Source organism: Nycticebus coucang, chromosome 15 (genome assembly GCF_027406575.1).
Source record: "Nycticebus coucang isolate mNycCou1 chromosome 15, mNycCou1.pri, whole genome shotgun sequence".
NCBI lineage: Eukaryota > Metazoa > Chordata > Mammalia > Primates > Lorisidae > Nycticebus > Nycticebus coucang.
The window spans coordinates 87,702,616-87,725,008 of NC_069794.1; the positions used below are offsets into that span (position 1 = coordinate 87,702,616).

At 37.8% G+C, this 22,393-nt stretch overlaps 1 protein-coding gene, 1 long non-coding RNA gene and 1 pseudogene across 3 annotated transcripts in view; 2 read left to right on the forward strand and 1 right to left on the reverse strand.

The window, feature by feature from the left end:
* Nucleotides 1-1,397: 1,397 nt before the first annotated feature.
* On the forward strand, nucleotides 1,398-3,792 carry LOC128566694 (uncharacterized). Its single transcript, XR_008374610.1, has 2 exons — nucleotides 1,398-1,651; nucleotides 1,736-3,792. It is a non-coding gene; the product is annotated as an uncharacterized LOC128566694 (long non-coding RNA).
* Nucleotides 3,793-6,199: 2,407 nt separating this feature from the next.
* Nucleotides 6,200-22,393, reverse strand: part of SPART (spartin) — a 36,312-nt gene continuing 20,118 nt past the window's right edge. For both annotated transcript variants that reach the window (XM_053563653.1, XM_053563652.1), the window contains exons 6-9: nucleotides 20,703-20,897; nucleotides 18,925-19,083; nucleotides 18,753-18,843; nucleotides 6,200-6,948 (exon numbers count right to left, since the gene is read on the reverse strand). In XM_053563653.1, coding sequence (XP_053419628.1) covers nucleotides 6,678-6,948; nucleotides 18,753-18,843; nucleotides 18,925-19,083; nucleotides 20,703-20,897 — 716 coding nt within the window. In that variant the 3' untranslated portion in view covers nucleotides 6,200-6,677. The remainder of the gene's footprint in view (nucleotides 6,949-18,752; nucleotides 18,844-18,924; nucleotides 19,084-20,702; nucleotides 20,898-22,393) is intronic.
* LOC128566693 (NADH dehydrogenase [ubiquinone] 1 alpha subcomplex subunit 12-like) lies at nucleotides 15,594-16,084 on the forward strand (annotated as a pseudogene).

Below are 22,393 nucleotides of genomic sequence, written 5' to 3' on the forward strand. Positions count from 1 at the left end.
AATCTAAAGCATGGGAATTTGGAATTATTTGAATAAAATGCAAATGTAGTAGCATATTAGACTGATAGTGTACAAGGTCAGATAATTGCCAAATGCTACATACCTATTGCTGAATATCGCTAAGGTCACCTTTGAAGTGCTACTCTTGGGAAATGCACTGATGCTAGTGCCTGGTCTGCCTTTCAAAACATTTTTGGAACTCTTTTCCTGGAATGGCCATCAGAGCTGTCATCATATGAGGTCTGAAAATTAAGTTTGCAAATTCAACTTAGAAAAAAGTGCTACAGTACCTCACTGCAGAATATCGCTATTATCACCTTCAAAAGACTCTCCTTGGCCATTGTATTTAATATCCAAAGGAACGACCCAGATTTGTGGGCAAAAGATAATTTGAAGCATTTTGAGAAATCAGTTCAACTAACAGCAAGTATGGATAATTTAATGTGTACAAAATGTAAGCTGCTAAATATATTTGTTGCTTGATAAGAGCCTACCATTTAATTGAAAAGAAAAGCATGATATGAAAGAATTCATGTCAGTCTCCTGTTGGTGACTGTTAGTCACCAGTGTGTGTAGTTTCTGCCTTGGTGTCTTCCTCCATTCTTCCTTAGCCAGAGTTCTTAGTGCTTCTCTCCACAACATTTGAGGGGTGGAGTGGAAGCAAACTGGGGTTCCGTAGGGAGGTAGTCATGTATTACATGTGCATTCTTTCAAGTCCTTCTGATGCACACCTACACCACAGCCTTTGAAATGTCAACAAAGATTTCATATTTTTGTTCTTTGGTTCCTTTGGAGATACACCTGCCCCCGTCTCTTGTCAGAAGGGTCAAGAATCATCTCCACCTCTTGCGGTACCTCCAAATTACTGCTCTTCCACTGCAAGTAAAAAAATCACTCCCCTCATCCACATGCCTCCTTTAAAATGTTTATTTTGTACTTTATGTCTTAGAGGTGAGGTCTCACTATTACCCGGGTTGGAGTGCAATGGCCTAGTCATAGTTCACCACAAAAAAAAATTAAAAATAGAAAAATTAGCTGAGTGTTATGGTAGGCAGCTGTAGTCTGAGCTACACGGGAGGCTGAGGCAAGAGGATGGCTTGAGCCCAGGAATCTGAGGTTGCTGCAAGTTGTGATGCCATGGCACTCTACTGAGGACAACACACTGTCTCAAAAAATTTTTTCAAATGTTTTATTCTGGATCCTTTAAATATATTGTGAAAAGTTTATTTTGGGGGGGGAAAGAAGCTAATCAGAAAGCAATGAAATCAATGAAGTGATTTGATCTTTGAAGTGTCTGTTGCTAAAGTAAATACAAAATGATAAAACCCTTAAGAAAGTCTGTTTCAAAACACCTAGTCTTTTGTTTAGTTTAGAAAGGACTAGATAACCAGTTTCTATTTGAGAAGAGCTTTATTAACCAGACTTAACCTGGGAAGTAGAACAGAAAATGATTACTAGCTAACAAGCTTTCACCTTGGCTTTTCTTAGTGTTAAGCAGAATAGTATTCACCAGTTATTAATTCCAGGGAGGAATCTAGACACTGTGCCCACTGCATCTTGGTACTGGAGTTGCCAAGAAACACACCACATGATAAAACAGTTCATTACTGTTCTTTTTGAATTGTTCTTGGGGAAGTTACTTAACCTTTCTGTGTCTCAGTTTCTTACACTATAAAATAAGGATTCTAATAGTGGAGGAATGTTGTAAGGATAAAATAAGTTTATCTTGAGAAAGAGCACAGGCCTTTCTTCAGGGCCTGTGCCCTACCAAGCATGGAAATTAAAAAAAAAAAAAAAAAAAAAAAATCTTGAGTTCCTTCAAGGGAAATTCCAGGCACCTAGCTAGCCTTGAAATTGAAAAGAAACAATCTGATAAGCAACAACATAGTAGCAACAGTTTCTCAAGGTATTTTGGTTTTCTACGAAAACTGAAAGATCACATCTTAATATATGTTTTTGAGTTGTATTTCAGAAACCCCCACTAGATGGAAAAAGTTGACCCAATGTAACATTAGAATAGATAAGAGAGAATTGAGGACTGAGCTCTGACTCTTCTTTCTTCTACATTTCTTTCTGAGGGGCCAGGAGAAAGTAACACAAACCAAACCAATGAATAACCTCTACATTTTAGTTTATAATTTTGTCTACAACTTCTGCTGTCTTGAAATATACTTTTGCCTTCAAAAACCATTATTGCTTGTAAGCCAATGGGTGTAAAAAGAGAATCAGGCACTGGAGAAGTGGCCCCACAGAATATGAATTAAGGAAGGGAGATAGTGAGGCAAGCCCTAAAATTAGCCTAGGTCTGCCAGAGGCCTTTTACCTTATTATGTGGATCTGGTTGATGCATAAGGTTAGTAACAGCTGTTCGTTTGTTGCGTGATTCAACCTCCAGGCTTGACCTTCCCTTTAACATAAAGTGGGGGGATGTCATGACTTTATTTTCTGTCTGAGGAGATTTTATATTTATTTATTTATTTATTTGTTTTTTTGAGACAGGGTCTTGCTATGTCGCCTTTGGTAGAGCGTCACAGCTCACAGCACCACAAACTCTTGGGCTTAAGCGATTCTCTTGCCTCAGCCTCCCCAGTAGCTTGGACTATAGGCGCCTGCCACAAAGCCCAGCTATTTCTGTTGTTACTGATGTCGTTGTTTAGCAGGCCCAGGCTGAGTTCAAACCCACCAGCCCCGGCATATGTGGCCAGCATCTCTAACTGCTGAGCTATATAGGTACCAACCCTCTGAGATTTTAAACTTACTGAATTTCTCATATTAGCTAAAATATTCTTAAAGAATATGGTCAAAGGAATTGATCCTGTTGCCCTAACCAGACAGCATGATTTTTTATGAAGTTATAATGATGGTACTGTGGTACCAGCATAGAGATAAAAGAAATGACAGAGGAAATAGATAGTTCAGAAACACTCATACTTTAAACACAGAGAAACCCAACAGATAAAGACTGGTGGAGATTGGTAAAGGAGAGTGGTGCTTGAGTGAGTGATTATCCACAGGGGGAGATATTAGACTCTTATCTTACATCTTGTACATAGACACAAATTTTTTAATAATTAAAACACTTAAATGCAAAAGCAAAACTTAACAATTACAAACAAGCAAATTTTACAGTGGAGGGAAATGAATGGCAAACCTGAAAGATTACTGACCTAGTGAGAGGTCAGGAAAATGCAAGTTAAAACTCTGAGATACCATTTTTTTATGCTAGACTGACAAAAATACTGTCCAAGTAGATACGCTCAAGACTATAAGGCCATTTTGGAAAGTAATTTGGCATTATTTTGCAGTTAAAAACGACAAACCCTATGACCTGAGAGGTCCACACCTATGCATAAAATCTCTTGCATATGTGTAGCAGGGCATACTCAAGAATGTTTATGGTGGTACTGTTTCTATCAACAAAAATTAAAAACCAATGTCAACTGACAGGAAAATGAATACTTAAAATTGTGGTACACTTACACAGAATACTAGTTTACAGGAACTAAACCATACACATAAGCACAAGAATAAATTTTACACAAACTCAGAAAAACAAGTTGAATAAAACATTGCATTAAAGTACTATATGTACAAAGCTTTAAAAGTACAAAGTGAAACATTATGTTCAGATAATATTTATTTGTGATAAAAAAAATAAAAGGTGGAGAACAGAAAGACAAGGAGAGAAAATAGAAAGGAACATACATGAATATGTAATTGACAACTTTTTTTTTTTTTTTTTTTTGTAGAGACAGAGTCTTACTTTATGGCCTTTGGCAGAGGGCCGTGGCCTCACACAGCTCACAGCAACCTCCAACTCCTGGGCTTAAGCGATTCTCTTGCCTCAGCCTCCCTAGTACCTGGGACTACAGGCGCCCACCACAACGCCCAGCTATTTTTTGGTTGCTGTTTGGCCGGGGCTGGGTTTGAACCCGCCACCCTCGGCCGGGGCCCCACTGACTGAGCCACAGGCGCCGCCGGACAACTTTCTGTATCTTTAGTTGGGTGATGAGTTTATTATGCTTTTTTTATGTGTCTCAATTATTACATAAAAAATTACTATTATTATTATTTTTTTTTTGTAGAGACAGAGTTTTTCACTTTATCACCCACGGTAGAGTGCAGTGGCGTCACACAGCTCACAGCAACCTCCAACTCCTGGGTTTAGGCGATTCCCTTGCCACAGCCTCCCGAATAGCTGGGACTACAGGCACCCGCCACAATGCCTGGCTATTTTTTTTGTTGTGGTTTGGCCGGAGCCGGGTTTGAACCTGCCACCCTTGGCATATGGGGCCAGCGCCCTGCCCACTGAGCCACAGGCACTGCCCCTATATAAAAAATTATTATAAGCCTATCTCCTAGTGACTCAATGGAATCACTGGGGAAAGTCCATTTTCTGCAGTCTAAGGCAGGCGGTTAGCATACTTTTTCAGTAAAGGGCCAGATAGTAAATATATGTAAGGTTTGTGGGCCATATAGTCTTTGCAACTATTAAACTCTGGTTTTGTACAAAAGAACAGCCATAGCCAATACATGAAATCAGTGTTTATCAACCATTTGTATCCTCATGGCAAACTTGAACCTATGGTTAAACTTCCATGGCATACAAATTATGTTGATTTTAAAAAGGGTAAAAAAAAGAATTTACTTACTGTGGTTCTTTTGAAAATAATTTAATTAATTATTAAATAATTTAATTACTTCTTTCAAAAATAATTTAATTAATGATCTTCAAAAATTTTTGTAGCACACCTAAGATCCTCTAATGGCATACCAGTATGTCTTCAGCACACTGGTTGAAAATCACTGTTATAAATAAATAGGTATGACTGTGCTCTAATAAAATTTTATGAAAACGGGTAACCACCTGGATTTGGCCCATGGGCATATTTGCTGAAGTGAAAATAAAATCCGAAGCCTTCTGCTAACTGAATCGACTCCTCTTGGTCAATGGGACACCAGAAACACTAGTTCCCAGCCATGCTGGGATGGACGAGGTAAAGCACATTTATGATTACCCTTCATAAATATTCATGAATCTTCCTACAGCTTGTTAAATGTGTTCATTTGACCACCATGATCAGTATAAATCCTGTTGCCTTTTGTCTCTTCTTTCAAGCACATGTGTCTGGCTTCTGGCCCAGGATCTACTTGCCAACCTATTGGAATGGCCACACAGAAGGCTGCTCCCCTTCATGAGAAATAAAGCTCTCCTTTATTAACAACCTTGTTAATCTCTTTTTTAGGAACAATGACCTCTAGTCAAAGGTAACTTTTTAAACTTTAGGCTTCACTATCTGCCATTCTATTTTGTAAACCTGGCAAAGCAGAAAGTGACTAGACGCTGTTTACAATTTACTTTTATTTCAATTTTTACAACTAGTCCATTATCCATGGTCTTAGGGAAAAGGCTCTACCAATCCTGAGTTCTTAAAATACAAAGCCACGAATATATTTGAGGCCAAGCAATTTAGTTTTTATTCACAAATGCATTCTTTAGACACTTCAATAGTAGACTATTTGAAGTGTCTACTATTGAAGTGGCTACTAGGGGTTCAGAAATGGTAAGAATGGGCAACAGCTACGAAAACTAATAAATTCCGTAAATAAAAATAAAATGCCATTAGCTATTTACTTGCACATTTGTAGCTTAAAGGTGAGTATCCTGCCAAAGTAGAAACTATTATGTCTACCCACCGTTTTCACATTCTTTAACTTGTAATGATAGAACCTTTCCTTTTTAATAACTTATTGGCTTTTAATACAAATTCCAATGACTAAGTCCCAAAATAAAAATATATTTAGCATCAATTGTTTATGTTTTAGTTTTTACAAAGTTTTAGCCTTTTGGAAAAGCTTACAAAGCAGATATGTCCAAAACATTTCTTAAAGAGTATTTAAGAGTCCAATTGAACTGATAATAATCACTTCAAATTTTAATGTCAATTATGCCCCCAAATTTCCTGGCTCTTAATAAATCAGTACCAGTCTCAATACAAAATCCTTAAAAATCTATTACTTTCATTTTAAATGGAAAAGACCATCCTGTTTCCTAACAAACATGTAAGCTATCAAAAAGTTTATAGAACCTGATTTTATTTACCAGTCTCGTCCCTGTTTTGAAGTTTTAAAAAATGTTATCTGAGAATTCTTAGGTTTCCAAAGGATTACAGTTTATGCTTAGCTTACACACTGACAATTTTGATGAGCATCTAAAAAAGAATCCACAATTAGTGCAAAAGAGAAGACATTATTTTAATTCCTTCCTTCCCGGTACAAATAGAACTAAGGTTACTAAATGCCAAATTTTAAGTAAATATATAATTTCCTACTTAGTTTTCTGAAAGATAACAGATATAGAAATACTTTAATGTTAGATTTAATGAGGCTTATAGCACATATTAGCTTTATTTTAACTGCAAAAATATTTTAGCTACGTTTGGAAAAAAATAAACTTATTGAGAATATAACTGCATATTTCTAAAGGCTAGATGCCAAGAATACCAATTCTTCTGTTTTTAAGCTGAACACATGCCATAAAATTCATCAGTCACTTTGTAGGAATGAATACTTTTAAAAAACACTGGTTCTATCTGTGGAGAATTCCCCATTTACCTGTTGAACAAAATCTCATCAATCTCGTAAGGCTTTGGTATAGGTTAGTCCCAGCACTTCCATCATTTATCTTTCTTCTTTGCCTCATTCTTCTTTCCTTTCCTCATCTGCTCATCCTTCTCCCCTCTCATGCTTACACTTGCTGCTCCTTGACTTTCCCTCTGGGAATTATCCACTATTTGGTAGTCCTCAAGCAGAGTGTGTCCTGTTTGTGTTGCAGTTTTCTTCACCATGGCTTTGATACCAATGTTGTTGATGTTATAGGCAGTGACGCCAACGTTGACGGCAGAATCCACTGCGTTGTGTGTAGCTTCTCCAGCAGTGTGCCCATATCTTTAAAACAAAGATTAAAGAATGTGCAAAATTACAGATACAAAAATAAGGTCTTCTGAATTAATGTTAATTAAATCAAATGATTACTGTTATCTCTCAAAGCAAAATCAAAGTTTAGGTTTCAATTTAATTAATAACTTAAAACACAGTAGAGAATGAAATACTATGACAAAGATGTATTTTCTTGCTTAGTAAAACACAGTATGAAAATAAACTCAGACTAGCTGAGAATGGTGTAATAAAGACTGCTGAATAAAGATAAAATGTAAATTATAATATGGGTTGTCAATCTGTTGTTATTCACCTGTAGCACCCAAAGAATCTAGTCATTAGAAAGTTTAGAGTTTTACCCTAACTAGACTTTGGCCCAGTTCTGTAAACTTTGGGACATTCTCCCTCTGCAACCCACCCGACTGCAGACTCACTGGCCGCCTTACTTGAACCTACCCAGCACACAAAGGCTTGGTACTGGCTGCTCTTTGCCTTACCTTCCTCATGTTGTCTCAAGTCTTCGCTTCTCAGTGTCTAACCTGTTTAAACCACCTTATCCCACATGCCCCACCCCACTGCCAGTCAGTCCCCCTGAAATTGCTGTTTCTTCCTTCACTTGTCTCCTTCTGCATACTGTGGAATTTATTAATGATCATTCTTTATGTCTTGTCTCACTAAAATATAAACCCCACTGGGGAACTTCATTTATTCAGCAAATATTTATTGAATATTTACTTAAAGAAATTAGATATTTCATACTTAATAATTTCATTTTCATGAAATGAGTAATTTCTGCCCTATTCTCTCAGAGTTTTCTATCATATGAATTGCAAAGTGCTTGGGAAATTATAAAGCATATACAAAAGTAGTTATTATTGACATTACCAATATCTGTGTTTAATGCTATTTCTATGACAAAATATAATTTGAGGTCCTATACAAAGATCTGTTTTGTTTTACTCTTTGCCACTTTCCTGGTACCAGGCTTTCAAAGGCTTTCTTGGCCATAGGGTTTCCCAAGTAGAGAACTGCTTAAATAACATTTTCTCCCAGACACCTTAAAGTTTCCTAAGTGCTTTGTGACCTATATCTGGACATTTTACACTAACATTGGATCTGTCGTATGAATTATTAGGTTATTAAGTATGAAATGTCCAGTTTCTTCAAGTACTAAGTTTGACAGTTGATCTCTACAACTTTTCGCCTTGACACATCTTATTTTTATTGGGAAGGTACATCCTCATTTTTTCCAATGCAAAGTTTTGGATTGCAAAGTTTTTCCAATGCAAAGCTTGTGATTATCTCTCAATTATTTTTTAAAGGTATTTTCTTGTGAAACCACGGCTGAGTCAAAAATTAGTATTATTTTGAAATATGACTTCCATCATGGAACCAATGCAGTGCAGATAGCTCAAAATACCAGTAAAGTATCTGGGAAGGACGTGGCTAATGAATGCACTGTCTATCAGTGGTTTGAGTGGATCCATTCTGGTGATTTTAATCTTGAAAATAAGCCACATGGGTGACCTGAGACCAAGGTGGATAATGATGAGCTGAAAGCTATAGTGGAAGCAGATCCATGTCAACCTACGGCTCAATTAGCAGCAAGGTCTGATGTTACTATTCCAATAATATTGGACCATTTGAAACAAAGAAGCTGGATAGATGGGTTCCACATAAATTAAACAATTGTCAGAAGAGAAGGTATGTTGAAGGTTGCCTTTGCTGTCTCAACATAAAGGTAAATCACTTCTACAACATATTTCATATGGTGAAAAATGGATTCTTTCTGGCAATCACAAGTGTTCCGTAAAATGGCTAGATAAAGGTGAAGTGTCAAAACACAGCCCCAAACCGAATTTTCATCAATTAAAGTTAATGGTGTCTGCTTGGTGGTCCAGTATGCTATTAACCATAAGGCTTCAGGAAACCTAGTAGATTGATTACAGAAGATGTCCGCTGCAACCAAATGGACGACATGAAGAGGATGCTTACAAGGAAGCCAGTAAGACTGATTCACAGAGACAGGCCAATCCTCTTGCAAGACAACGCTCTCACAACGCTGCTCAAACTACAGAAGCTGAACTGGAAACTCTATCATCCACTGTACTTAACAGACCTTGCACAAACTGACTACCACTTCTTCCAAGGAAAAACATTCAATTTTCACAAACTCTGGAAAATGCCTTTTGCAATTTCATCACTACTTGATCTCCAGGCTTCTTCCCTTACACACATATGTAATCTATCGTGAAGATGGCAAAACTATGTCGATAGTTTAGGCACCTACTTAATTGCACTGCTTCTTGTCAGAGAGAAACTCTGATTTGAAATCGGACAATTCACATTTAACAACCTAATAATAAGTCCTCTGTTATAAGCCTGGCCTAGAACAATGGTTTGTGATCCACTGGCTTGTTCATCCTTGGCTTTTTCCAACCCCAGTGCTACAAAGGTGAAGTAATCTTTCTGTGCCCCAAGTGCTTTTGCTCTGTCCTCTGCCTATGATTGAGCCAGCACACAAAAGAACCCTAAGGCTGTACTATTCTTTTTTTTTTTTTTTTTGAGACAGTCTCAAGCTGTCACCTTGGGCAGAGTGCCATGTCCTCATCCTAGCTCACAGCAACCTCAAATTCTTGGGCTTAAGTAATCCTCTTGCCTCAGTTTTTCTATTTTTAGTAGAGATGGGGTCTCACTCTTAAAAGCTGTACTATTCTTGACTGGGGGCCTTCTCATCAGTCAGGAGAAAAAAATTTACAACTGACCGACAAACTGGTTTGGCCAGTCCCTGTTGTTTTACAATCCCTCAGCATTCCACAGCATTTGCTGATGGTGCAGAAGACATTATCAACCGAGCCCCAGCCACAAATGCTATTATTATTAGGTGGCCACGGAATGGCTAAACAAAAAGGAGTAACAGCTGTTTCAGCACCGAAAGAATGACCATGACTGTTGGTGGAGGAGGTTTCTCTTACAGTTTACCTCTCCAGGTCTCTGTGAGCTTTCAGGAAGTGACACCATAACTCAAGCATTTGGCACAGTCATGTTTTCCATATAGGAGATCCTCTATGTTTATAAATTTCCACTTCTGGGTACTTGGAATGTTGCCTAGGTGCACTCATGGTATTTTTATATTTAACATTATTCTAAAAACCTAAACTCTCTTTAACAATGTACTAAAAATGAATGTGTTTTGGAACTCTGTTGGTTTTGCTTGTCAATGCTATCTCCACATTCAGCAGAATTCCTATTAATTTGGGGAAAGAAATGCCAAGCTGAGACAGAAAACTAGATTCTAATGCTAAGACTTCACCTCTGCATCTCATTTAATTTCTTCTTTATCTCAAAAAATGATATGTATGTGTAAAGAAAGCACACATACAATTCCAAAGTATAAATATATTTTTTAAAATACCCTAAAAAATGGCTTGCCTTCGGTGGTTTTTATTTTTTAATATATCCTCATGAATATATATCCTCTTCTTTCCAGTATGCCTTACAACTAGTTTTCCTAAGAGGCAACTATTCTTCTCTTTCTAGATTCTATAAATTATTCTTCTCTTTGAAGAAAAGAGAAGTCCTTTTCTTCATACTACACTGCTAAAAACTCCCAGGAAGTGTGTCCTTGCAAGAAGACAAAGTTTTTTATCTCTTACTTTTAAATAAATTAACTTTAGAGCTAATTAAGCTGGGTTTTATATATTAACCCTTCCAACTGAAGAATGAAAAGGAATATGAAATATGCCCTAAATAAGTCAATGAGATTCAACCTACGATTTAAACCAGACTTTTTTTTTTTTTTTGAGACTGAGTTTCACCCTGTTGCTCCAGGCTATAGTGCCATGGCCTTAGCCTAGCTCAGAACAGTATCAAATATCTGAGTTCAAGTGATTCTCCTGTCTCCCAAGAAGCTGAGACTATGAGAGCCCACCACAAAGGCCCAGTTATTTTTTCTGTTTTTTTGTGGAGACAGGGTCTTGCTCTTGTTCAGACTAGTCTCAAATTCCTGAGTTCAAGGAATCCTTCTGCCTCGGCCTCCCAGAGTGCTGTGATTACAGATGTGAACCACCATGCCCAGCTGAACCAGACTTTTCTGAAATTTCTCTAATATGTTTAGCGATGTCAACAAAGACAACATACTGGCAGTAATTCTAGATTTCACTAATTACAGCAGCATTTCAGCCATAAAATTTCTTTATTTTCAAATAAATCTGCCTAATTTTTTTTTTTTTTTTAGGCAGAATCTCACTTTGTCACCCTGGGTAGAATGCCATGGCATCATAGCTCATAGCAACCTCAATCTCTTGGGCTTGGGCAATCCTCTTGCCTCAGCCTCCCAAGAAACTGGGACTACAGATATATGCCACTACGCCTAGCTAGTTTTTCTGTTTTTAGTAGAGACAGGTCTCACCTTTGATGATGCTGGTCTCAAACTCCTGAGCTCAAGAAAATCCACCTGTCTTGGCCTCCTAGAATGCTAGGATTACAGATGTGAGCCACCATGCCTGGCCCTATTCTCAGAAATATTAACTGAAATATTTGAAGTAGAAATAACCTTTTATTAATTTATCCAACTTGATCTTAGACAAGGCCAAGAAGTAATTTGTTAATTTACCCATCAAAGACAGATGAGTTGCATCTGTCCTTATAAAGGACCTTGTAGGTGAAGTTCAGAAATTTAAAGTTTACACTGAAATCAATGAGAAATAGAAAAAAACTTAAGCAAACAAACGGTATGACCAGTTTTATGTTTCAGAAAGATCCCACTCACTGAAGGTGCACTGTGGAACTGTAAGAGTCTAAGACCTCTGGGAGGCAAAGCAACAAGTCAGGAGGATGAAAAATGATGAGGGTCTATTCTAAGGCAGTGACAGTGAGGCTTAAGAGAAAGGGATGGATATGCAAATCGACAGGACCTGGCAGTGCAATGTCTATAGTGGAATGCAGTTGGAATGTATGAGCCTAAAGATTAAGACTTGAGAGTTACTGTTACATAAACTGTAATTGTAGCCACAGGTGTAGATGAGATTACCCATGACAGAATAAAACCTTACAAAGAACCAATCTTCAGCAAGTGAATGTGGAAGACAACAACCCTGAGAAACAGTCTAATAAGACAAAGTAGAAAGGTGAGCTAAAGGAGAACACTGTTGGGAGATTTGTAGGCAGCTAAGCCACCAACCTTAATAAGCATGAAATACTGGAACAACATCAATCGGGGGAGAGGGTTCTGTAGGCATCTAATTAGACTTTATTCATGAAAGTTTCTGGACAAAATCTACACATAAAAAAGACATGTTTTTCAAATCTACTGATAACACAAACTGGAACAGACTGCCTAATGTGACACAGTAAAATTGAAGTCCAAATAAAGGACTGATTTAATGAGAGGTCAAAAATGACAAAGTAAGGCTAAGCAAGAGCAAATGAAAAGTCTTAATTTTAGGTACAAACAGCAATTGTACAAAGACAAGATGAAGGTCCAGATTTTAAACGTTTATTTATTTATTTATTTTAGAGACAGAGTCTCACTTTATCACCCTTGGTAGAATGCCGTGGCGTCACAGCTCACAGCAACCTCCATCTCCTAGGCTTAGGCGATTCTCTTGCCTCAGCCTCTGGAGCAGCTGGGACTACAGGTACCCACCACAACGCCCAGCTATTTTTTGCTGCAGTTTGGCCAGGGCTGGGTTTGAATCTGCCACCCTAGGTATATGGGGCCGGCACCCTACCCACTGAGCCACAGACACCACCCAGGGTTTATTTTTTAAAAAGGTCAAAATCTTCTAGGCACAGTGGCTCACCCCTGTAATTCACTTTGAGAGGCTGAGGCAGGACTACTTGAGGCTAGGAGTTTTAGAACAGCCTGGCAACCTAGACAGATTGTCTCTTTAAAAATAAAAAAAAATCAGACAGCACAGTGGCATGAGTCTAGTCCTAGCTATACGGCAAACTTAAGCAGGAGGACTGCTTGAGCCCAGGAGCTTGATGCTGCAGCAGTGAACTATGACTGTACCACCGTACTCCAGCCTAAGCAACAGTGAGACCCAATCACCAAAACAAAAAAAAAAAAAAAAAAAGTTGTCTGATATGAGTCAATAAAGAAGATAAATGAGGTCAGACAATTCACAATCTCATCCTAGAGAAAGTACTACATACCTCATTGCTGAATATCACTACAGTCACAAGATGGGCAAGGGGAGTACTTTGAAGGTGACGGTAGTGATATTTAGCAATGAGGTATGTAGCACTTTTTCAAGGATGAGTTAAAAACTGTAATTGTCCCACCTTGTGCTGCTTTGTCTTTTGTGCCATACTTATCAAGTGCAAAATATGACTAAAACAACGGAGGCAAATCCCACTATATTCAATCTGATCACAACACATCTGGAACACGAGATTCAATTCTGGATGCCATGTTTTCAGAAGACTGAAAGCCTATCAAAACAACAATAGAGGATGACCAGATGAAGGCCCTGGAAACAATTAACATATGAAAGTGTTAAAGCAACTGAGAGTATTAGGAGACATGAAAGAATCAAGTGACACAGGATGGGCATGATGATGCTTAAATATTTATACAGATACTAATACAAAAGAGAGAAAACGGATTCTATGTAACTCCTGAGTGAATTTTAAATAGAACTGTTTCAGATAACATGACATCTGTCATTGGAGTTACCCTTTCATCCAGTGCAAATTTAGAGGGAATTTTAATTAAATTTCCCTATACAAACCAATAAAATACTGTACCATAAAACAGTAAATTTCCTGTAGGAAAATATCTATTTTTAAGCTATTTTCCACAAGATATATTTAAAGATAAATATTGCTAGGGGAAAATAAAAATGAATCTAAGTTACTAAAATTACTTTTCTTTAAACAATTTGAAGTAGAACAAAAAGAAGCTTAAAGGTGAAATTTAGAAGCTATGTAGAAGCTTAAAGGTGAAATATAGAAGCTATGATGAATTATTTAACAGGTACTATACGACAATTAAGTGTTAGCAGGTTTAAAGTTACATATTGTTTTTCACTGTTCCTGTAGGCCTTCTTTACATTCCTAAATCTAAAATAAAAGTTTTAATATAACTGACAAAAATAAACTGAGTCTTAATGAATAGTTGTTATATTGGCTTATACCACCAGAATACAGGTAAGTTATATAAACATTTGTTTATAATGTATCATATACATCATCATAATAATGTATTATGTACATGATCGTAATAATTTATTATATACAAGATCATAATAATGTATTATATATCATAATAATAATGCATGTAATTAAAGCAGATTTAAAATAACTAATTTGGAAGGCAGTAATGTATCATAGGCAGTATGAACAAAAATTTTATTTATTTTCTGGACAGAGTCTCTGTCACCCTGGCTAGAGTGCAGTGCGTCATCATAGCTCACGGTAACAAACTCCTGGGCTCAAGGGATCTTCTTCCCTCAGCCTCCAGTATAGCTGGAACTACAGGTCCATGCTATGATGGCTCAGCTAATTTTTTCCATTTTTAGCAGAGGCAAGGTCTCTTTCTTGCTCAGGTGATCATCCCATGGACACCAATTGTCTTTATTATACTACCATTAGTAGGATGAGGATGGAACACAAATGCTCACTATATCAAAAACTTGTTTGAAAGTACAGTAAGTGTAAATAATTAAGAACATAAAAAATATAAATGTACATAAAAATAAACAAAGGAACAACTATCTTTTCCATTTCCTCAGTTCTGCCACTAAGTCATTAATAGTTTAATACTTTCAGTTTCTTCTAAAAGACATTTTCTATTTCGGGGCCAGGTTATCTTTACCAAGTGAGAAAATAGTATTATTTGGGTAAAATCTTTTATTCCCTACTGCCTTCCCATCTTTCCAAGTCTCTAATAATAGAAATTAAATTACTGCTAAAACAATCATCCTCCCAGTAATACAAAGCTCCTTAGCTAAATTCTCACTTTTTTTTTTTTTTATCCCACAAATCTTTTGAGGAAAGGATAAAAATAATAGCTATACATACTATAATAGAAACAAAATGAGCTCAGAATCACTGTTAAAATCCTGTATTTGCCACATTAAGTTCTTGCTAAGGACCAGAAATACAAAATCTAATCAAAATTCAGTACTTCCTAGTTATGGGAATCTCAAACTTTTAATAGGCTCACTGTAGTTAAGGTAAGGTTTTTTTCATTAGAGTGGCAAATGGGCAAATTCATTGCCTAATAATCTCTGCTAACAAATGACAATCTAAAAATAATTTGCTCTTAGCCTAAAGGGACTTGTGACTTTCTCTTGCTACAAAGAAACTATTTTTCTAATTAAGACTGATCAAGTAACCTCAAGAGCAGAAAACAATGACTATCAGACAGAGGTCAGTGCCACAGGTGGCAAGAGGTGCACTCAAGACTTGAGTTTTACATTTCTATCAAGAGTTTCAGACATACTCTATATTCTCATTTTCAATTCTTTGGTAAAGCTGACAATCCAAGATGATGCACCATGTTGCTTTGATCAAAGATATGCATAGCCAGATGAAGCAGATCAAACATAATTTAGGATGAAAAAAATTAAGTTAGTATTTCCTAAGTCACAGGAAATACTGTGGTGAGAAAGAATCCAAAAATATGTTAGGGCCTGCAGGACAAGATGGAGCTGGTGCAGGTCCTGAAGCGCAGGCTGCAGGAGACCAGCAGTCACAAGCGGCCTGTGCAGCTATCTACAAACGTTTTTCAGGGCTAATAAGTGAGGGTTGGTACAACAGTGAGGGAAGACAAATATGGTACCAAATACTAGGAAGACAACAAGCCATTTTTTGGCTGTCACTAATGGGTTATATTCACGACTGAAGTAAATGGCAAAACACATCCTGGGATGTGGGTGGAACCTGGTGCCTCCTGAAGGGCAGCGCTGGCTCCACTGTCTGACTGATGATCCTCCAACCACAAAGCCACCTTCTGCTCGTAAATTTATCTGGACAAACCAAAAATTCAACATGAGCGCACCCCAGAACAATCTGAACCTTATTCCACCACTAGAAAGAAGATTCAGAAATGGGTCCCATCTTTAACACCTTATGAGACAGTGAAAAACAGATTAAACATGAACAATATGGGGCTTTTCATGTAACTCCACTTTTACTGCTGACCATTAATTTAATAAAAACTGTTTGACTAATAAAAACAAAAATAGAAATATTTTAGATAATGCTGGAAAAGTAACTAGAGTACTAAGCCTGAATGGATTACTCATCAAGGGCAGTGGGGCCCAGCACTGTTCTCTGCACTGCAGAGCACAGTTCTGATGACAGAGACACTTGCTTTAAATTCCAGCTCTACATCTTACTAGGAGTGCCATCTTTAACAAGGTATTTAACTCTCTACGCTTTACCATATCTATAAAATGTAGCTAACAGTATTACAAAATTAAACAACACATATGAAAAGCACTGAACACAGTATGAACTCAAATAAATGTTGTAAGTGGATAATTAACACAAATAACCAAGAATTGTGAATTCCATTAATAATACTCTTCTTTTTCCCCCTTCTAAATGAATATTAAGATCCAAACTAATTCAAAGCTAAGAAAGCAACTCAGGTCCATCATAACACATTTAGTTTTCAGACCCTGACTTCTTGAGTCCTGTGTAAAAACAATATAGTCAGGTAGAAAAAACAAAGAACTAAATGCAGAAGATCCTGTTTTAAATCTCATCTCTAATATCACTTTCCGTAAGTTTCCTCAGCATTCACTTTTAGGCCTGACATAACTGTCTCAAACCCAGTTATATCCCCCTGCCTCTGGCCTACTTAAAATATCCCCCTCCCCACGTGGCTGTGTGCAACAGAAGACACTTGTTCCTCTGCTCACTAACTGAAGAATCCAACACACCCTACAGCTGCTGCCAATGAGAAAATCCAGTAGACACCAGAGTCCGATAAATAAGTTCTCTCCTTCACCCATGTTCTTTAAATTAGTCAATCCACACCGCCCACTGGAAAGCCAAAGGGATAATATCCATGGACCTTAAATGGAAGTCCCACAGGGCTCCTTCTCCCGCATATTCCTGTGTGTTACTTCCCCCGGCTCCCAGCTGCTAAGTACCCTGCCCTCTTGGGGAAGTCCCACAGCCCTCATGATACTCCTCTTCTTTTATGGACCTGTGAGCAATAAAGTACTTCTGTGCATTCATGTGTTTTGTTGTCCTGCTTCCTGTATTCACCTGATCAACACACCCAAACCTAACTCTCCTCCTAGCCAGGGGAATCCTCGAGAATGGCTTAGCAGGAATAAACTGGACATAGGTAAGGAAAGTGCCACAAGGGGATATGCCAGTATAAATCAGTTTTCTGGGAGAGGGACATCTGGTCCTGGTCACAGGCTGGACACCTAGGCATCAGGCTGTCCACTGGGATAAATAAGTATCCCATTAAAGGTATGCTGTAAACATCCACAATCACCGCCCCTTGGGCCTCGTCAGGGCAGAACCAGAAGTTATACCCACCCTCTACAGCAGTGGTTCTCAACCTTCCTAATGCCATGACCCTTAAATACAGTTCCTGTGGGTTGCGACCCACAAGTTGAGAACTGCTGCTCGGTCTATTAGAAGGAAATCAATATCACTTATCAGGTGAGCTTGTGCAAAGCATTCACTTCTATGTTTGTCTACTTCTTAATATATAAAAAAGATATACCATGTGTCCACTTCCATACAAATGGACAGTGGTAATTAGAGTCAAGTAAGATGTGACAAAATTTAATCTTTGTATACAGAATGGGTGACAAGGGGCCCAACAGTTCAGTTGTAATTCATTTTTAAAGCAAACATCACCCATTAAGAACATGTAGTTAATAAAATATACAGAAATTCCAGGGTTTTTTTTTTTTAAATGAAACCCTGTTCTTTTTATTTTTTTTTTTTTTATTAAATCATAGCTGTGTACATTGATATGATCATGGGGCATCATTCACTAGCTTCACAGACCGTTTGACACACTTTCATCACACTGGTTAACATAATCTTCCTGGCATTCTCTCAGTTACTGTGCCAAGACACTTAGATTCCACATTTACCAAGTGTCACATATACCCTTGTAAGATGCACCGCTGGTGTAATCCCACCAATCCCCTTCCCTCTACCCACCTCCCCCCTCCCTCCCCTCCCTTTCCCCCTTCCCCCTATTCTTAGGTTGTAACTGGGTTATAGCTTTCATGTGAAAATCCTAAATTAGTTTCATAGTAGGGCTGAGTACATTGGGTACTTTTTCTTCCATTCTTGAGATACTTTACTAAGAAGATTATGTTCCAGCTCCATCCATGTAAACATGATAAACCCTGTTCTTTATATGAACAAATATTTACGACAATAACATAAAGCAAAGTCACAAGAATTCTATTTTACCAAAAATATTGTTTTCCCTATTTAAGAAAAACAATGAGTGAAGAAATTCCGATTTATATATTTAAAAATAACTACATAATTATCTTTTTAAAAGATGAAGTCTTCGGCGGCGCCTGTGGCTCAAGGAGTAGGGCGCCGGTCCCATATGCCGGAGGTGGCGGGTTCAAACCCAGCCCTGGCCAAAAAAACCACAAAAAAAAAAAAAAAAAAAAAAAAAAAAAGATGAAGTCTTGCTACTTTGGCCAGGCTGGTCTCAAATTCCTGGCCACAAGTGATCTACCCACCTAGGTAGGCCTCCTGAAGTGCTGGGATTATGAACCACCTCACATAATTATCTTAACTATCATGGATTTTTACAAATGCTACAAGAGATTTAGTGATTAAAATAAAAAAATTCAACTTACTTGTACTTGACAGTCTGTACGGTTTCTGCTGAAACATTGTTAACAATGCATTTAGCTGCACATTCCAATCCCTGCCAGACAGTAGAAAATCCTGCAAATACATTTAAAAGTAAGTAAATCTATCCCAAAGCAAATAGATCTTCCCAGCTAAAATTCTGGGCCCTTTTGTTACCTTGAACACTACTCGCTGCTACAACCATAGCACCATCCAGGGGAGATTTCCCATCTTTGTCTTTTTTAAGAGATTCTGGAACAAGTTTGCTTCCATGCTTCTTGACGTGCGGAGCTAGTTCTTTTCCAACACAATTTGCTACAGTGCAAACTCCATCAACTAATATAAACAAAGAACAGAAAAATTAAAATTTTCCTTGATTTTACCATCCATTGAGAAATTGTTAAGAAAGAACCTAGAATTGTTTTACTCCTTACTGTTATCGTTTCTTCTTAGGGATGGAAAAGCTAGATAGGCTTTTTTTTTTTGGAGATAGGATCTTACTATATTGTCCAGGCTGGCACTGAACTCCTGGGCTCAAGTGATCTTCATGCCTCATCCTTCCAAGTAGCTGAGACTACTGGGCCACACCACAGACAGGCTATTTTTAAAATAAAAGCTATCTGCTTTAAAAATGTGTTTTTAGAGCTTACTGGTGTTTATAACCTCGCTTCTCAGATATACATACTCTTCTAGGCACTTTTGCATCAGAAAACCACCTCTCTTTTCTGTTTGACTGTTGCAATGCAATATTAGTAGGTACACCGTTAGCGTTTTCCAACTAAATGTATTCGTATTTTTCTGTCAGTAAATAGTGCAATAAAATAAGATACATAAGTCTATAAAAGGAAACAACCCCAAATCTGATTCAAAACAATACTAAATACCAAAAAGATAATCTTACTAAATTAAATAATTCATTAAGGACCTATCTGACCATCTTAAACCACTAAACTTTAGCACTCTGTTCTCAAAGGACAAGGGGTGCTTAGAAAGCTGGCACCAGAATCACTAAGTCAGCTCTTCTCAAACAGTATGTCCCTCCCTCTTGACCATGAACTTCTATGCAGTGAACTGCTGTCCTTAAAAGAAATGTGTTCTATCTCTCAGAATGATTCAAGAATAACAAATTCAGTAATGTACCATATAACGACATATTGGTCATTCTGTTGCATCTATGAAAAAAGTCCTATAAAATTATAACAGCTGAAATATTCCCCTACCCTGGTGACATCACACCATTTTAACACTGCAATTACTTAAATAAAATTTTAGTGTGGCTCTAGTGTACAGTGTTATAAAGTCTACAGGAGTGTATAGTGATGCCTGAGGCCTTCGCATGCCCTCACCGGTTACTCACTGACTCACCCAAAGCGACTTCTGGTCCCTCAAGCAATATCCATGGTAAGTGCCCTATATGGGTACACTATTTTATTTCTGTGCTTCAACTGCACCTTGTCCATGTTTAGATACACAAATTCTTACTATCATATTCCAATTGCCTACAATTGCTAGTGCAGTACTCTGCTGTACAGGTTTGTAGCCCAGGAGCAATAAGCTATCCCATCTAGTTTTCTCTAAGTACACTCCAGGATGTTCACGTAACACCTACTGACACACTTCTCAGACACAAGACTGTGCATTCTGAACTTCTGAAAGACACTCTCCTCTCCAGCACATCAAAACAACCCTTTAACCAGGGTTTGTCAAATGTTAATATGCAAGTAACAATCACCTAAGGATTTTGTAAAAATGCAGATTCTGAATCAGTAGGTGCACTGGGGTCTGAAATTCTGCGTTTCTACGGCTCCCAGATCAGCTGATGCTCAGTAAGAGTAGCAAGGAGAAACCCCTTTGACCTAATCCTTTATTCTTGAAATTAAATCATCTGAATAAACATTTGGATGAAGAGATTATGTTAAATTTAACATTAGAGAAGGCATCTAAAATTACTTTACCCAGGAACTGACTGACTTTTGCTGCTCCTCCTGTGGCTTGCTTCGCTATATAAAGTCCTCTGGAGACAGCTGGACTAACTTCCACTGGTTTCTCTTCTGGTTGAATCCGTTCTCGGAGTTTAGAAGCACCTTTCTGGATTGCTCTGCCAGTAAATTCAGCACCTTTGACTAATCCCCAACTCACCCAGGAGGCACCTTTTTAAAATAAAATTCAAAATTACACAATATTAGGGCCCATTCTTCAAACTCTTTGGTAAATAACATCAACAACAACAACAAAAAAGGAGTTTGATATCCAGATCCCATACGTGCCATGTCACCAACTTTCAAGCTAACTTTACCTCTGATTTCTTCCTGGAATCTACACCTCATCTTTCAATACTTAGGTCACATACATGGATCACTCAATGACAGACTTCTACGGGGCCACTATAACTTGTAGTTATCTTTGTATGTAACTTACCACACTGTATTAATGTTAGGATTGATTTTGAGTTTTGGTACCTTTACAGTGGTATTTGGCTAGAGGACCAGATATTCTTGTTCTCTCTGCCTTAGTCCAGGCCTCCCCCAAGAAATCCTGAGGGAGAAAAAAATAACACAAAACGGCAACCGAAGAGCCTCCATCTTCAGTAGCAAGGCAGAAGAACTCATGCTTAGGCCAAGGCATTGTCAGTGGATCCTATTCCTTCCTCAGACCTACACTCAAACTCCTGAATCTTAGCACCTTTTAGCTTGTACATAAACTGAATAACATGAGAATCACCAAAGAACACATGACAAGAAAAAATCTAAAACAGAACAGAGAGTCCCAGACAACTCAGCCTTTTCTCCCGACAGTGGGCCCTGGCGCTTGGCTCCATTCATGATGTTTGCAGCAACAATAACAGCAGCATTGCCAGAGGGAAAGCAGAATGGCAGGGCCCTCTCTTGTGAAAAGAAAAGGTCCCCAGCCAGTATGCCTGTGGGGAAAGGACAGTGGGAAAGATCCAAAAAGAACAGAGTCTCCAAAGATGGGGAGGAAGAAAGTGTTACCCTTCTCCGTAGAGAGCTTACAATTTATTTTCTCTTTGGTTAACCCTGAAACAACGACCTTTTAAGGCTAGACACATGATACTTTAAATATGTTCTCTCAGGGTCTGTGCTATGATTTACATAATTACTCCAGTCTACAAGCAAGCATCCAGTGATCACATCAAAATCATACCAGGTTATTTAAAAATGTTAAATAGCAAGTAATAATTGGTTAGAAATTTTTATGCTATTTTTTTGGTTTCAGGCAACACTTCTAACTCCGGCTACAGCTCAAATCCTAACCCCGATGTCCTAGCTGACAACCAGTTTGTGGGAGGACCAGGTCTCAAACTCAGGCAAACAGCCTCTCATACAAGACCTGAAGATGTCCATTTTTAAAAATTATGATTTTAGTTTATTAATTTATAGGTTGAAAAGTTTTAAGTAGTAAACAGCTGAACTGGAAGAAGGCTGAGAGATCATAAAATAAATGACAATGAAACAAAAGAGACTATAATCCTACCATGAAACTCTGTAAAAAACAAAATGAATGAGTCCATTAATGACTAATAAAAATAAATAGGAATGAGGTAAGTGAAAAGTCATAGGACTAAGGAAGAGAAATACTAGATGCAAATAATCTACAAGATATCACCATGGAAGTGCATAGTATAGGT